The sequence below is a fragment of the Odocoileus virginianus genome, chromosome 24 (genome assembly GCF_023699985.2).
Source record: "Odocoileus virginianus isolate 20LAN1187 ecotype Illinois chromosome 24, Ovbor_1.2, whole genome shotgun sequence".
Classification (NCBI taxonomy): Eukaryota; Metazoa; Chordata; class Mammalia; order Artiodactyla; family Cervidae; genus Odocoileus; species Odocoileus virginianus.
In genome coordinates, this window is record NC_069697.1 from 39562674 (window position 1) to 39579724 (window position 17051).

Genomic DNA, 17051 nt, shown 5'->3' on the forward strand with positions numbered 1-17051 from the left:
CATGTTGGATTTAGAAAAGGCAGAGGAACCAGAGATCAAATTGCCAACATCTGTTGGATCATCAAAAAAGCAAGAGAGTTCCAGAAAAAGATCTACTTCTGCTTTATTGACTATGCCAAAGCCTTTGACTGTGTGGATCACAACAAACAGTGGGAGATTCTTCAAGAGATGGGAATACCAGACCACCTGACCTGCCACCTGAGAAGTCTGTATGCAGGTCAAGAAGCAACAGTTAGAATTGGACGTGGAGCAACAGACTGGTTCCAAATCGGGAAGGAGTATGTCAAAGCTGTATATTGTCACCCTGCTTACTTAACTTATATGCAGAGTACATCATGAGAAATGCTGGGCTGGATGGAGCACAAGCTGGAATCAAGATTGCCAGGAGAAATATCAATAACCTCAGATATGCAGATGACACCACCCTTATGGCAGAAAGTGAAGAAGAACTACAGAGCCTCTTGATGAAAGTGAAAGAGGAGAGTGAAAAAGTTGGCTTAAACTCAGCATTCAGAAAACCAAGATCATGGCATCTGGTCCCATCACCTCATGGCAAATAGATGGGAAAGCAATGGAAACAGTGGCAGACTTTATTTTGGGGGGCTCCAAAATCACTGCAGATGGTGACGGCAGCCATGAAATTAAAAGATGCTTGCTCCTTGAAAGAAAAGTTATGACCAACCTAGACATTATTAAAAAGCAGAGACATTACTTTGCCAACAAAGGTCCGTGTAGTCAAAGCTCTGGTTTTTCCAGTAGTCATGTATGGATGTGAGAGTTGGACTCTGAAGAAAGCTGAGCGCAGAAGAACTGATGCTTATGAACTGTGGTGTCGGAGAAGAATCTTGAGAGTCCCTTGGACAGCAAGGTGATCCAACCAGTCCATCCTAAAGGAAATCAGTCCTGAATATTCATTGGAAGGACTGATGCAACAGCTGAAACTCCAATCCTTTAGCCACCTGATGCGAAGAACTGACTCATTTGAAAAGACCCTGATGCTGGGAAGGATTGAAGGTGGGAGAAGGGGATGACAGAGGATGAGATGGTTGGATGGCTTCACCGACTCAATGGACATGAGTTTGAGTAAGCTCTGGGATTGGTGATGGACAGGGAGGCCTGGCATGCTGCAGTCCATAGGGTTGAAAATTGTCGGATATGGCTGAGTGACTGAACTGAACTGAAGGTGAAGTTCATGAGATAAATCTTGATTATTGCTCTAAATAAGGGAATCTTTTTCCCAGTTTTGGAGCCTATCCCTGGTATTTTGTAATAGATTTGTTTTTTGGGGTTTGTTTGTTTGTTTTGCTAATAAAAGTTCTCCAGAGATTTGGCCTTCTAGTGCATTATGGAAACAGGATTCTTAGAAGATGTCTGTCTCTCATAATAACCTGGTAGTGCATTTCTATTAACCTTCAAATTAACTCTTTTTATATGGCGTTCTACCTCCTTAAGAAACATTAGAACACTTTAGAATTTCTTAGTCTTTTAACAATTTTTGTTTGCTTTTCCCACCATTTTGTTTTGTTATTTCCAAAACATTCTACATCTCCTGCCATTGCTATTAACTTAGCTCTCCTTTTTCTGCTCAGTTGACAAGTCCTGGTGGGTATGAGGTCCACCTTCTCGGTGACTTGAGTTCCAGTAAAGGGTCATTGGGCTTCCCAGGTGGCGCTAGTGGTAAAGAATTCACCCACCAGTGCAGGAGACCCAGGAGATGCGACTTTGATCCCTGGGTTGGGAAAATCCCCTGGATAAGGAAATGGCACCCCACTCCAGGATTCTTGCCTGGAAAATTTCATGGGCAGAGGAGCCTGGCTGGCTGCAGTCCATGGGGCTGAAAAGAGTCAATTGAGACTGAGCACAAAGGGTTATTATTTTTAGGAGCGAGTTGAAATCTGTTTTGACATATCCAGCTTGATAATTTTCTTTTCTTTTCTTTTGGAAGGTATGACTTGTCAAGAAACAAGATTAACTCTGAGTTTTCTAGATGAGTTTCTAATTTATTTGTTCAGGGCATGGACTGGTCTTGGACAGAGGTTGAAAGTGAAAGTGAAAGGGAAGTCGCTCAGTCGTGTCCGACTCTTTGCAACCCCATGGACTGCAGCCCACCAGGCTCTTCTATCCATGGGATTTTCCAGGCAAGAGTCCTGGAGTGGGTTGCCACTTCCTTCTCCAGGGACAGAGGTTAAATAGTCATAAATTATTCCTTCTGACAGAAGAAGGAAACTAGCAGGATTTCAAGGACTACTATCAAGGAAGAAAAAGAGTGAGGGAAAACATAATAGAATTTCATGTGAGGTAAGTCTACCTGCTAAGAAATAAAGCGTCTTTTTAGTAGGTGACAATGATTGTGTATCATGAGAAGGAATGAGGACTTAGTTAGCAGTAGCCTTTACCAGTTTCTTCTCTGGTGGCTCAGACAGTAAAAGCATCTGTCTGCAGTGCAGGAGACCTGGCTTCAATCCCTGGGTCAGGAAGATCCCCTGGAGAAGGAAATGGCAACCCACTCCAGTACTCTTGCCTGGAAAATCCCATGGATGGAGAAGCCTGGTAGGCTACAGTCCATGGGGTCGCAAAAATTCAGACACGACTGAGTGACGTCACTTTCTTACCAATTTAGCTGCAGTGACTGTTAACCTGCAACCAGAAAGTAGAAGTTTTAACATAGGGTCAAGAGAAAAACTATAGCAAACTTTTCTCTGTAAAGAACATGAAACTGAGTCAAAATGATAAGGGTTTGTCCAGATTGTTTTTCATGGTTATATAGAAAGGCTTAAGATATTAAGCTGGCCCAGGGTAAGAAGATGCCAAAAGGCTAATCACTTTATTTTTCTAAAATTTATTTTATTGAAGTATACTTGATTTACAATGCTGTGTTAATTTTTGCAAGGCAATTGAGTTGTATACATATATGTGTGTGTGTGTATACACATATTCTTTTTCATATTCTTTTCCATCATCGTTTACCACAGGATATTGAATATAGTTCCCTGTATAATACAGTAGGACCTTATTTACCCATCCTATATATAAGAGTTTGCATCTGAAAAGCTAATTACAAAATCACAAAATGCCAACTCACATTTAGACTCCAAGGCAGAGACTTGATTCCCAATAACTTGATTAAATCACAAAGAGATCTTGTGATTTAGGAACAGCTGGTAACTAACTGCCTGCAGTAGCTATCAGACCTCAGAAATCCTCTTAATTTACTCTGAATTAAGTCTGAATAATTGGCCTGGAAAATTTTTGAATGGTTTTTAGTCTGTCCAAAATGAGGGTAACTCAGTAAATCTGCATTAGGATAGATCTTGTCTTGGGTGATATATTTTGTTTTGACAAAATTATAACATTCCCTCCAACTTAAAGCCCTTTCTAAGTTAAAACTCTTAAGAAGATTAATGAAATTAGTTGAGAGAGCTCAACTCATTTTCAGAATCTAATAAGAGGTTAAGAGGTCATCCACGTATTGAGTATTAGAATTGCAAGGAAAGTTAAGATCCAAAATGTCCTAGGCAGGGTCGTATGAAAAAAAAAAAAAAAAAAAAAAAGCAGGAGGCCACTTCATTAAATCACTGAAGCAAAACTGTCAAGACATATTGCTGAGTTTTCCAGGAAAGGGTAAGTAGATTAACTATTACAATCTAAACTAAGGAACTACTAAAGAAAGCAGATTTGTACTCATAACACAGATTTATGAGTCTAAAATATGTAAACCCATGATAAAATAGCACTTTGGTTGAGTATCACAGGGAAGTAAGGAAAGGCTATTTTATTTATGGCTCTGAGGTCCTAAGCAGGTCTATATCCTCACCCACTGAATTTCAGGCTGGTATTGTAGCATCCGGCTGATGTTCAGGATGTGCTCTGGCACCTTGGCATATTAAGTGTCTTGAGCTGGAAGAGTCTGAGAAAACAGCAGAAGCAAGAAGGTCACTCTGACCTCCCTTTCACTTGTCCTTCTCCCCTAAAAGCAAGAAAAGTTTCCCTTATAAAAAATACCCTCCCTGTACCAGGAAGAAGGAAGACATTTGGGGAAAAGAAATCTGCACCAACAAACTTTGTTAAACTAACCCTTATCTTCCTAGTTATCATTCATCATTTACTACATATAGCCCAAATCCCCTTGTCTTGTCAACTCTTCACAAATGAATTGTTTCTTCGTCTAAAAGCTATAAAAGTTTACTGATCTAGTCACCTCTCAGGCCTTCATTCCTCTGTGAAGGCTCTCAGGTACATGTAAAAATTTGATAAAATGTGTTAATCTGTCTTGTCAGTTTAATTTTCAGACCCAACCAGGGACCCTAATTGTGTGGAGAAAAGCTTTCTTCTCCTACAGTCCATTATCAAAAATGTCTTTGCAAAACTGCCATCAGTAGTTAAATTTCAACCTGTGAATTTCAGAGTAGAGGGCTAAGTGGATACTTGGTTCCCCCTTCTGAGCATTTTTGGGCGTCCCTGGTGGTTCAGACGGTAGAGAATCTGCCTGCAATGCAGGAGACCTGGGTTCGATCTCTGGGTTGGGAAGATCCCCTGGAGAAGGGAATGGCTACCCACTCCAGTATTCTTGCCTGGAGAATTCCATGGACAGAGGAGCCTGGTAGGCTACAGTCCATGGGGTCACAAAGAATCAGACATGACTGAGTGACTAACACACTCAGAGCATTTTTATTACCTCTTGAGAAACCTGTATGCAGGTCAGGAAGCAAAAGTTAGAACTGGACATGGAACAACAGACTGGTTCTAAATAGGGAAAGGAGTACATCAAGGCTGCATATTGTCACCCTGCTTATTTAACTTATATGCAGAGTACATCATGAGAAATGCTGGGCTGGATGAAGCACAAGCTGGAATCAAGATTGTTGGGAGAAATATCAATAACCTCAGATATGCAGACGACACTACCTTTATGGCAGAGAGTGAAGAAGAACTAAACAGCCTCTTGATGAAAGTGAAAGAGGAGAGTGAAAAAGTTGGCTTAAAGCTCAACATTCAGAAAACTAAGATCATGGCATCCAGTCCCATCACTTCATGGCAAATAGATGGGGAAACAGTGGAAACAGTGGCTGACTTTATTTTGGGGGGTTCCAAAACCACTGCAGATGGTGATTGCAGCCATGAAATTAAAAGATGCTTACTTCTTGAAAGGAAAGTTATGACCAACCTAGACAGCATATTAAAAAGCAGAGACATTATGTTGTCAACAAAGGTCTGTCTAATCAAGGCTATGGTTTTTCCAGTGATCATGTATGGATGTGAGAGTTGGACTATAAACATAGCTGAGTGCTGAAGAATTGATGCTTTTGAACTGTGGTGTTGGAGAAAACTCTTGAGAGTCCCTTGGACTGCAAAGAGATCCAACTAGTCCATCCTAAAGGAGATCAGTCCTGGGTGTTCATTGGAAGGACTGATGTTGAAGCTGAAACTCCAATATTGGCCACCTGATGTGAAGAGCTGACTTATTTGAAAAGACCCTGATGTTGGGAAAGATTGAAGGCAAGAGGAGAAGGGGATGACAGAGGATGAGATGGTTAGGTGGCATCACCAATTCAATGGACATGAGTCTGGGTAAACTCCGGGAGCTAGTGATGGACAGGGAGGCCTGGTGTGCTTCAGTCCGTGGGGTCTCAAAGTGTCAGACACAGCTGAACTGGACTGAGCACTATCAAAAAGTTTATTCCTGGGACTTGGTGTATGCTATCACTTCAGCCGTGTCCAACTCTCTGTGATCCCATGGACTGTAGCCAACCAGGCTCCTCTGTCCAAGGGATTCTCCAGGCAAGAATACTGGAGTGGGTTGCCATCTCCTCCTCCAGGGAATCTTCCCGACCGAGGGATTGAACCTGCATCTCCTGCATTGCAGGTGGATTCTTTATCACTGAGCCACCGGGGAAGCCTCTCCCTGGTGGTCCAGTGGTTAAACTCTACCTTCCAATGCTGGTTTGATCCCTGGTCTGGGAAATAATGTCCAACATGCTGCAGAGTGAGGCCAAAATTTTTTTAATAATAATAAAATTCAAAAATCTGTTCCAATGACTTCTTTGGAAGCTTCTTCACGTTAATCAAAAAACACAGATGATTGAACTTTGCTCACTTTTTGTTCTAAGGTGCCTGTCTAATGAACAATTGTGTTCTTATCAGAAGCTCCCCACTATCATTCTGCTGGATCCCTGTTTCTGAATTTATTCCACTATAACCCTAACCCATGCATTTATCTTTCTAAGTGGTGAGATTTCACCAGGAATAACTTAGAATTACAGTCAAGCTACTTCCTGATTCCTAACTTTCAGGAGTGATATGAGATAATAAATACTTGTTGTAATAAACTTCTTCAGTTTTAGGATAATTTGATAATGAATGGAGTGACTATTCTTCTTTTCATTTGTTTAATGGGCTGCATATAATATTTATATATAAAAACACTACTGTATCTGTCATAACTTTTCATGTAAAGGCTAAAATTGCAACATGTATTTGTTTATTCATTAATTTTAATTTTTTCCAGGGTTAAGTATGCCCTGGGTACTATGCTAAGTGTCTTACTCTGCACAGCTTTGATGAAGAACTTAGAAAGATGTTAGACAAGGCATTTAGATGCACATGGAAACCACTTAATAAGAGTTAATTGGGCATTATTGTCATTGTCATTATGGATAGAAAAATCAATAAGTTTCTTGTTGGAAAGGACGTGGAAACAATATGTACAAAGGACATAATGGATCTGGGGAGCACTTATTCATTTATTTAGCATCTTTATGTGCCAGGCACTATGCCAGTCATGGGGAAAAATATTCCACCAACACTGTTCTTATGGATCGTATCATCTAATGGAAGAGAGAAAGAATAGATAAGTAAACAGAGAAGTATAAGCAGTAATAGGTACTACAAAGGAAGAAAGAAGGATGGAGAGGAAGACGATGACAGGATAAATCTACTTAAATAGGATTCAGGGAAGTCTTCTAGGAAAAGTCAATATTTAAGCTCAGATCTGATGAGTAAGAACCAGATTTACAAACATGGTGAAAAGTGAGGTCTAAGCCATGGGACAGGACCAGTCCATCTAAACTGTAGAGCATGTGCTAGGAACATTGAGATGTTAGGAAAAGGTTACAATGAATTGGTTTATTGCAATAAATTTTCAGGACAAATTATCTGAGCAGGGGAATGTTTCCTTATCCATATTGTTTGGTACTATTTTGTTGCATTGAAAGTATTAGTTGCTCAGTTGTGTCTGACTCCTTGTGACCCCATGGACTGTAGCCCACCAGGCTCCTCTGTCCATGGGATTCTCCACATAAGAATACTGGAGTGTGTCGCCATTTCCTTCTCCAGGGGATGTTCCTGATCCAGGGATCGAACCTCCTGCATTGCAGGCAGATTCTTTACCATCTGAGTCACCAGCATTATTTGTCATCATTGAATTGTCTACCCATTGCTATTCTTAATAAAGAATTCATTGGAGCTATTGCAAATACATTCAGAGCTCAAAACAGGAGAGAATAGATGTGGGAATCAACAGCTGAGATCATCAGATGAGACCATTCAGAAAAAGACAAAGTATGTCTGCATGTCTATTCCTGTCTTGGGACTAGGTTTAACTGTACCATTTTTCTAGATTCCACATACATGCACTAATATCTGATACTTGTGTTTTCTCTTTCTGACTTACTTTGCTCTGCATGACAGACTCTAGGAGAGAACAGATGTGTAGACACAGTGAGGGCTGGGGAGGGTGAAATGATCTGGGAGATTAGGCTTGACATGTATAGACTACCATGTGAAAGATATCTAGCTAGTGGGAAGCTGCCGTGTAGCCCAAGGAGCTCAGCTCGGGGCTCTGTGATGGCCTAGAGGGGTGGGATGGGGGGTGGGAAGGAGGCTCAAGAGGGAAGGAGTATGTGTATCCTGTAGCTGATTCACTTCGTTGTACGGCGGAAACTAAGGCAACAACGTAAAGCAACCATACTCCATAAAAAAAGAGAAGGGCCATGTAAATTATATCCCTGTCATAACAAAATATGTGGCTATGTATTGTTGCCAGGCAGCAAGGAAACATAATGGAAAACTAGAGACCCTTGTGCTTTGGCTAACCATTAGATAAAACTGGCACTTGTGACGACTTGACAGGCAAACCTATAGCTTTGTGGCAAGTAATTAGAAAAAAGCAGAGTGGGGTTCCCTGGGAGTCCAGTGGTTGAGACTCCACCTTGCGGATGCAGGGGATGAGGGTTTGATCCCTGGCCAGGGAAGATTCCACATGCCGCAGGGCAAGTAAGCCTGGGCCCCTATAACTGCTGAGCCGATGCTCCGGAGCCCTCAAGCCACAACCACCGAAGCCCTCGCATCGCCACTAGGATAGCCCCTGCTCTCCGCAACTAGAGAAACCCTGGTGCAGCAATAAAGATCCAGTACAGCCAAAAATAAATCAATAAATAAACATTTAAAACAACAGTTAATTTAAAAAAAAAAGCAGAGTGATGATGTGCATTGGCTGCTTTATTGCTGTTTTTTGGCAAGGAACTATGAAAAATAGTGAAACAAGAAAAACTACTTACAAGTAGGTGATTCAGCCTTGTTTCAGGAACTAAAATCATATCCTGCAGCCCAACCGTTTCTATGCACCAAAAAGCAAATTATTATGCAGTCTCTCTGAAAGTCTCCACTGAGTATCCCAATATTACTGACCAGACAACGGAAGTCAGCTGAGCAGAAAAGACCAGCTAAAGGGTGAAGCATTCTCAGTTAAACCCGGTTTTCCAGAAGGCTTCAAAGTGGCTGCCACTCAACTGAGGGATGGAGACACGGGCCAAGCACAGAGACTAGCAAATAAGATGCCGCTGCCTTAAGAAGTATAACAAGGGTAGCTCTCTGGCTGTGAATACTTTTGTGTGAACTAACAAAACTAAAAGCAAAAACACCAAAAACCATGTTTTGATGAAATTTCATCACCAATGTTGTAAGCAACCCTTCAGAGGCCACATGAAAACCCATTACCCCAAATTTGGTTTGGATGTTGAGACTAATAACCATACACACATCAAGAGGGTATGAAAAGGTTTATTATTCACATAATGAATGAGACTTTCTAGGAGAGTGGAGCAGTTCCCAAGCAGATCCAAAAATGACTTGACTGGTTTGACTTTATTATTCTTAGGGTGTGGGGCAGGGAGTGGGTTCCTGCAAGCAGACCAGGGCTTGTATGATTTGAACTTCCCACCCAGTCCAAAGGAGGGGGTACCCAGGCTCACTAATCAGCTTGCCCAGATGTGGAGCAGAAAGGGAAAGGAAAAGGGAAGCAGAAAGGGAAAGCTGTTAGCATCCCAACATCAAAAATAGAGTCAGACTCCCTATTGCAGCCAATTAAACAACAACCCTATAAACTTGAAAAATCTACATTTGTTCGGTCTCTAAAGAAATCTAGGTCTACTCTACAAATCTGCACCAGCAGGTGGGGGCCTGCAAAAGCTGTGATGCCTCCCAAAAGCTTCAGATGTGGCTATGAAGTCTGATGAGCAAGAATCTCCTAGAAGTCAAAGTAGAGGCCAGAGAGAACAGAGGACAAGGGAGTTTCTCCCAGAGAGAAGATTCAAGGTCTAACCAAGGACTGTACATCCTGCCAGGGCAACAGATCTTTGTCATCCCTGCCCAGATTTTCATCGCAGCATGGGCCACTGACAGCTGCCCATCATTCCTGTCTTTAACTCTAGTATCATTCTCCCCTTTTCCTTTTTTCCTGGAGCTTTAATAGGACATATGTCCATCTAGCTGGAGACAACATGTCCCAGTCTTCCTTGAAGCTAGGTATACTTCTGTAATCGGTATTCACGGATGGACTATGAGCAGAGTGATGGCTGGAACTTCCTTAAAAGGAAGTACTGGGTTGGCCGAAAAAGCTTGTACAGACTTTTCCAAAAGGTTAACACCTTATGAAAAAACCAGAACGAACTTTTGGTCAACCCAATAGCTAGCTCCCAAAGTGCTCTCTTTTCACGGGCTGCAGAATGTGGTGTATTTTTGAGCCCACTTTGACCATGGGATGAATAACACCTTTGGTAATGAGAGGACAAGGTAGACAAATTTGGGTTCCTTGATTACCTTAAGAAACAGACCTGCCCTCCCTGCCCTGGATGACTTCTCAGGTACCTCCAGATTGCCATAAGAGAAAGAAAGAAACTTCTGTCTTACATGAGTCATCATATTTGGGGGTTTCTGTTCCAGCAGCTTATACCATTTCCTCATTTATATTTAGAAAAAAAAAAGAGAATCGAAATATTAAATAGTTAAGCTTCTTTGTCTTCTGTGATCTTAAAAATGTTGTTCCATTGCATTTTATCTTTAATGATAAGTATAAATAAAGTACCTCAAATTTAACTAGCTACAAGCAAGGAAGATTTTAAAATTATATGTGACCTCAGTAATTCAGCGTACTTCTCCTTTTTTCCAAAAATCAACCTACAGAATATCACCAGGTATACTCTTTGAGCCTAAATAGAAGCATTTATTTAATTTAATATAAATGGATAAAAACTGGCAAATAAAAACTCACATCAATATATATCAACTTCCCTTTTTACCAACATGTATATTCACGCACTGTTTTTATCAACTCCCTGTAATCAATTAATTACAGATTATTGGATTTAGATAAAATGGATAAAGAGACTTCATCTACACAATACATCTCCCACAATGTAATGCAATGACGCTGACTTTCTCCGAGCCCCAGTTTCACGTTACTCTGTGCTTCAGAATGGCTCACTTTGTTGCTGAGACAACAGGGATGCTGCAACAGAAAACTGGGATTGAAGTCAAGGCACTGTAGCTGCCTCAAAGGATGTCATAAATAGTGTGTTCAAGGCCTTTTTCACAGTGAAATCTGTAACACTTGAATTGGAAGAAAAATATCTTACTCATCCAACACCCTAGTCTTCCACAGATGACAATGGTTCTTTCAGTTCCTTGAGTTTTAAATTTGAGAAAACATTGCTATGTGGACCCAAAGTCAGGAAATCATCTAGCCACTAATATGTATCTTTCTTAGAATGCTGAGCAAAATAAATGAGGGTAGCTTGTCCTTACATTCCAATTTGTCTTCATTCTAACAGAAACACGTCTGAAGAATATAAGAAGAAAGCAAATAGAGTGTATGTTGTCAGTTTTTCCTCAACCAAAAATTTGTACATCTCTTGTAAGCAAAGGTTTGATTCTACATGGTAAATCAATATAGGAGCTTCGATAGTCACTTAGATGTGATTGATATTTGGAATCTGAGTGTATGAACAGATGCAAAGAAGTACTGTCTCCTCCATGAACTTCTGATAAAGGCGCAGAGAGCTCAGAAGCAGAGTGATGTGAGCTGGCTTGCATCTCCAGTCTTGCCTAGACAAACATTAACAAATGCAGCAATATTCTCATTTTTAAAGTGAAAATATCAAGGCAAGGACAAAGAAAATAAAATTAACTGATTTTGATCAGTTTTTTCCTGACCTAAAAGAAAAATGAAAACCGCATTTAACTAAGCTGAAATGTGTCCTTCACATCATGTACATTCTACTGCAGAGAGACAAAAATCCATCAAAAATTACCTGAACAGATAACGAGGCACAGTGCTCTTAGAGCTAGGACAGACCTTGTTCAGAATCACCTCCCTCTCTTAAGAAACAATGGAGTGTTGGGAGAATGTTTTCCTCTTTGAGGGTTCCTTGCTGGAGAGTCACAAAAGTGACTGGAGACTGAGTTAACAGTGGCAGATTTTCCTTTTCAAATAGGAGTCTAACGTACTCCTTCATACTAGAGACTGGAGGTTACATTGTGAGGTCAAGATTTGTGCAGGAATCCCTGTGTCCAAGTAAAAGTTTCACCTAGCAAAATCAAATGAAACCCATAAGACCCTTTTTTAAAACCCTGGTGTTCAAAGCATAAAAAAGGAAATAGAAAAGAACACAGACCACTCTATTTTAATATTTTTAGGTAGCATAAATCATAATAGTTTGTATTCTACACTGTACAATTATATACTGTTACTTCCCCGAAGAAAATTAACTTCTATAGGATTTTCTGAAACAGATAACTCCATACAGCTCAGAGCTTGACCCTGCAGCTATTGCTACGACACATGGAAAACAATCGATGAGGTTCCAGGTCTTCCGGTTGTGCCTGCTTCTGCTGTCATTGAGGGGGAGCCTCTCGGAGACCTCTCACAGCCCCTTCCATCTCCTGGGCCGGGAAGCAGGCTCTGCAGGTAGATGTGTGCAGACGAGAGCGGCTGCTGGGCTTCACTTCCCACGAGCCGACTCCCCTTAAGAGAACTTGCGTTTCTTCATGGCTTCTGCCTTGACTGCTAGGCTCTTGGCACAGATGGTCAGGACCACAATGAGAACACCCACCACGAACGTCACCAGGGGCCAAAGGAAGCAATGCAGGAGGACTATCTCATCATGCGTGCGATGCAGGAGCACATCGTCTGGTCTGCAGGACAGTGGAGAAGAGGAAAGAAAGAGCGGTCAACTGCCTTGGCATGGCAGAACTCTTCACAAGTGGAGCTCAGCTGGCTTTCTAGCCCCAAGAGTATAACCATCCTTGAAAGTGAAGACTCCACGCTGGCTATAAATACTGTATTTTGTGCTTCAAATCCATAATAGAAAGGTCTGAGGTCCTGAATCAAGTAACTGGTGCATATTATTTATAATGTGATTTACATGCGAAATGTCAAAAGTGCAGAGATCTCTTATTCCATTATTTTCCCCCATTCTAAATTGCTTAACACATTCCATCTACTCACTCATCCTTTAACATCTGCTGACTCAGTCTAAAAATGACTTATGAGCTGGCGCTGTCAAACAAAACCAGACCCAAATGATAGCTGGCTTTTTACCCTTTCACACATTTTGCCCACCTCCCCAATGCTCCACCTCTGGCAACCACCAATCTAATCTCTATATCTATAAACTCAGTGGTTTGTTGTGTTTGTTGTTTATATGTGTGTATATATTTAGATGCAATTCCACATGTAAGTGAAGTCATATGACACATATAAAGACATTTGTTTTTCTCTATCTGACTTATTTCACTTATACCCTCAAGGTCCATTCATGTTGTCAAAAAAGGCAAGATTTTTTTTTATGGTTGAATAATGTTCCACTATATACACTATATAACTTTATACACACACACACACACACACACACACATATATATATATATATGAAATCACATTTCCTTCAGCTACTCTGATTGTTGTACACAGGCTGCTGCCAAGTCTTGGCTATTGTAAATAATGCAGTAATAAACATGCAGGCGCATACATCTTTCCAAATTAGTGTCTTCATTTTCATCAGATAAATACTCAGGAGTGAAACTGTTGGATCATATGATTGTTCTAATTTTAATTTTTTGAGGAAATATTTCCATACTATTTCCATAGTGGCTTCATACTGTTTCCACCGTGGTTGCACTAATTTACACTCCCCTCAATGGTACACAAACAGTTTTCGTTCCAATTCCAAAGAAGGGCAATGTTAAAGAGTGCTCAAACTATTGCACAACTGCACTCATCTCACACACTAGCAAAGTAGTGTTCAAAATTCTCCAAGCAAGGCTTCAACAGTATGTGAACCTTCCCCCTCTCCACATCTTCACCAATACTTATTATTTTTGTCTCTTTGATTTATTCTGACAGGTATGAGGTGATATTTCATTGTGCTTTTGATTTACATTTCCCTGATGATGAGTGATGTTGAGCATCTTTTCATGTACCTGCCAAATGATCTTAATTTACACAAAAAGTCAGCTAATAAAAAGGAACACATCTGAGTCAGTTCTAATGAGGTGGATGAAACTGGATCCTATTATACAGAGTGAAGTGAGTCAGAAAGGACTTCCCTGGTGGCTCAGATGGTAAAGCATCTGTCTACAGTGCGGGAGACCCGGGTTCGATCCCTGGATCGGGAAGATCCCCTGGAGAAGGAAATGGCAACCCACTCCAGTACTATTGCCTGGAAAATCCCATGGATGGAGGAGCCTGGTAGGCTATAGTCCATGGGGCCGCAGAGTCGGACATGACTGCGCGACTTCACTAAGCTCACAAGTCAGAAAGAGAAAGACAAATACTGTATGTGCTCAGTCACTTCAGTCGTGTCTGATTCTTTGTAATCGATGGACTGAACTCTGCAGACTCCTTTGTCCGTGGGGTTTTCCAGACAAGAATACTGGAGTGGGTTGCTGTGTCCTCCTCCAGGGAAATACTGTATATTAATGCATATATATGGAATTTAGAAAGACAGTAACGACGATCTTATATGCAGGGCAGCAAAAGAGACACAGATGTAAAGGACAGACTTTTGGACTCTGTCGGAGAAGGCGAGGGTGGGATGATTAGAGAGAACAGCACTGAAACATGTATATTACCCTACGTAACACAGGACCGGTGCAAGTTGGATGCATGAGGCTGAACACCCAAAGCCGGTGCTCTGGGGCAACCCAGAGGGATAGGGCGGGGAGGGAGGTGGGAGGGGGGTTCGGGGCTCTGGGGCAACCCAGAGGGATAGGGTGGGGAGGGAGGTGGGAGGGGGGTTCGGGGCTCTGGGGCAACCCGGAGGGATAGGGTGGGGAGGGAGGTGGGAGGGGGGTTCGGGGCTCTGGGGCAACCCGGAGGGATAGGGTGGGGAGGGAGGTGGGAGGGGAGTTCGGGGATCTGGGTCAAACCGGAGGGATAGGGTGGGGAGGGAGGTGGGAGGGGGGTTCGGGGCTCTGGGGCAACCCAGAGGGATAGGGTGGGGAGGGAGGTGGGAGGGGGTTCGGGGCTCTGGGGCAACCCAGAGGGATAGGGTGGGGAGGGAGGTGGGAGGGGGGTTCGGGGCTCTGGGGCAACCCGGAGGGATAGGGCGGGGAGGGAGGTGGGAGGGGGGTTCGGGGCACTGGGGCAACCCGGAGGGATAGGGTGGGGAGGGAGGTGGGAGGGGGGTTCGGGGCTCTGGGGCAACCCGGAGGGATAGGGTGGGGAGGGAGGTGGGAGGGGGGTTCGGGATTGGGGGACACAGGTGAACCCACGGCTGATTCATATCGATGAATGGCCAAAACCATCACAATATTGTAAATTAATTGTCCTTCCATTAAGATAAATTACTTAATTAAAAAAAGAAACATTTGAGTAAGTGTGCTAGAATCAAAGATTAGAAGCAATAATTATGCATCAACACTCATATCTTCTAACAAAAATTTCACACAGATAAAAAAAAGCCAACTAAAGTCACCATTTGAATTTAGTCATGAAGACCTATGGCGTAGTCTTCGGGTCAGCTTCACCACGAACAGACAGTGAATAGTTGCATTTAATGCATTTTCCCATGCTTCTGGGTAGGATTAACCATCATTTGAAACCACTGACCACTTTCTTGATAAATTCTGCAAAGTCTTAGCAACATAGCTTAAAATGTGAGGGTTCTATTTGCAATTCCAACATTGGTCTCACTCATAGGAAGTAACAATATCTTCCACAAACCATGACAGGTCATCTTTGGCCACTTAGATACTGGGAATTTGCTTTCATACAAGAGGTTTACATTTTCAAGGTATTGGGTTGACCAAAAAGTTCGTTCATATTTTTCCATAAAATGGTACAGAAATGCCTGAGGGAACTTTTTGGCCAACCTAATATTTCCATTTCATCCACAGAAAAGTTTGTTCCATTATACTGGAGTAGTAATGCTTCCACTGGAAAATAAAATAATGCAGCAAAATCAGTCCAATTGCCCTCAAGAACATCAGAAACTTTAGAGTACAAAAGCAATGCATTTAACAGAGGAAGGCATTCCTGAGGCGCTCTCACTAATCACAGCTCTCATAATTCAAGACCTAGTTTCCCAGAAGACTGACAAAGAATGCTGGGTATGTCTCTTCTATCTACCATGCAGTCATCATGTAGCATTAATAAAAATGGTTTGGCAGATTGGCTTTGAAATTACATAATTCTTGCCCTTTTTTGTGCATAGTGTTTCAAATTCTGTAAACAAAGTGAGATTTTTATTGACATTTGATTTCAATTAGAATTTGAACTAAGTGAATGCAGAGTCATTGTAACAATTAAGCAAAAATCATTCCAGCTTGCAGAAGTCACTCCTTTTTCTGAACTCCTGTACCAAAACATTGTCTTCAAGACCTGTGCTATCAGTCGGAGAAGTCTGCTCAGTATTACGTGGCAGCATGGATAGGAGAGGAGTTTGGGAGAGAACGAATACACGTCTATGTCTGGCTGAGTCCCCTTTGCTCTCCACCGGAAACTATCGCAACATTGTTAATCTGCTATACTCTAACATAAAATAAAAAAATTTTTTTAAAACAGACTTCTGCTACCACTGATTTGTGATTTATATTAATGTGCATATCCTTTGTTCCTGTTAAGACTCTTGACTGTGTCATTGTCTGTTATTCTGCACATAGAAGGTGCTTAGTAACAGCTTCCCACTGATTAAGGGAAAGCCATCCCAACTGCAGTCTTGTTGTCCATGCAAAATTTCAACAAACTTCAAGCCTTGAATGTAAAAAAGTAGAGACCTGGGTCCAAAAATAGGGTGCAACACAGTTCGACACATATTTTACAGTCTTTGAAATCCCACCTGTAGCACTGCCACGGTTCTTTTTTCAGCTATGAGAGCTCACAGCTGTCAAGCTCTCTACGTGTGTAAGGCAAGTGAAAGCTAAAGCTATCTTGAGATGACCCTCCTTCTTCCCTTCCTTCTTTTTGATTCATTTATGGCTGCGCTGGGTCTTGCTTGCTGCACGTGGGCTTTCTCTAGTTGTGGTGAATTGGGGCTAGTCTCTAGTTGCAGCGTGCGGGCTTCTCCTCTTGTCGAGCACAAGCTCTGGGCACACAGGCTCAGCAGCTGCAGCACACGGACTCAGACGTTGTGGCACAGGGCTCCAGAGCATGCAGGCTTCAACAGTTGTGGGGCATGGGCTTAACTGTCCTGCAGCATGTTCAATCCCGGACAAGGGATTGAGCCCATCCACGTCCCCTGCACTGGCAGGCAGATTCTTAACCACTGAGCATGCAG

General features: G+C 42.0%; 1 protein-coding gene across 2 annotated transcripts in view; it reads right to left on the reverse strand.

Annotated features, from left to right (window-relative positions):
• Positions 1-9039: 9039 nt before the first annotated feature.
• Positions 9040-17051, reverse strand: part of KCNMB4 (potassium calcium-activated channel subfamily M regulatory beta subunit 4) — a 75956-nt gene continuing 67944 nt past the window's right edge. Inside the window, exon 3 of one of the 2 annotated variants that reach the window (XM_020871494.2) lies at positions 9040-12468. In XM_020871494.2, coding sequence (XP_020727153.1) covers positions 12300-12468 — 169 coding nt within the window. In that variant the 3' untranslated portion in view covers positions 9040-12299. The remainder of the gene's footprint in view (positions 12469-17051) is intronic. The other variant, XR_011483289.1, reaches the window with a different exon arrangement.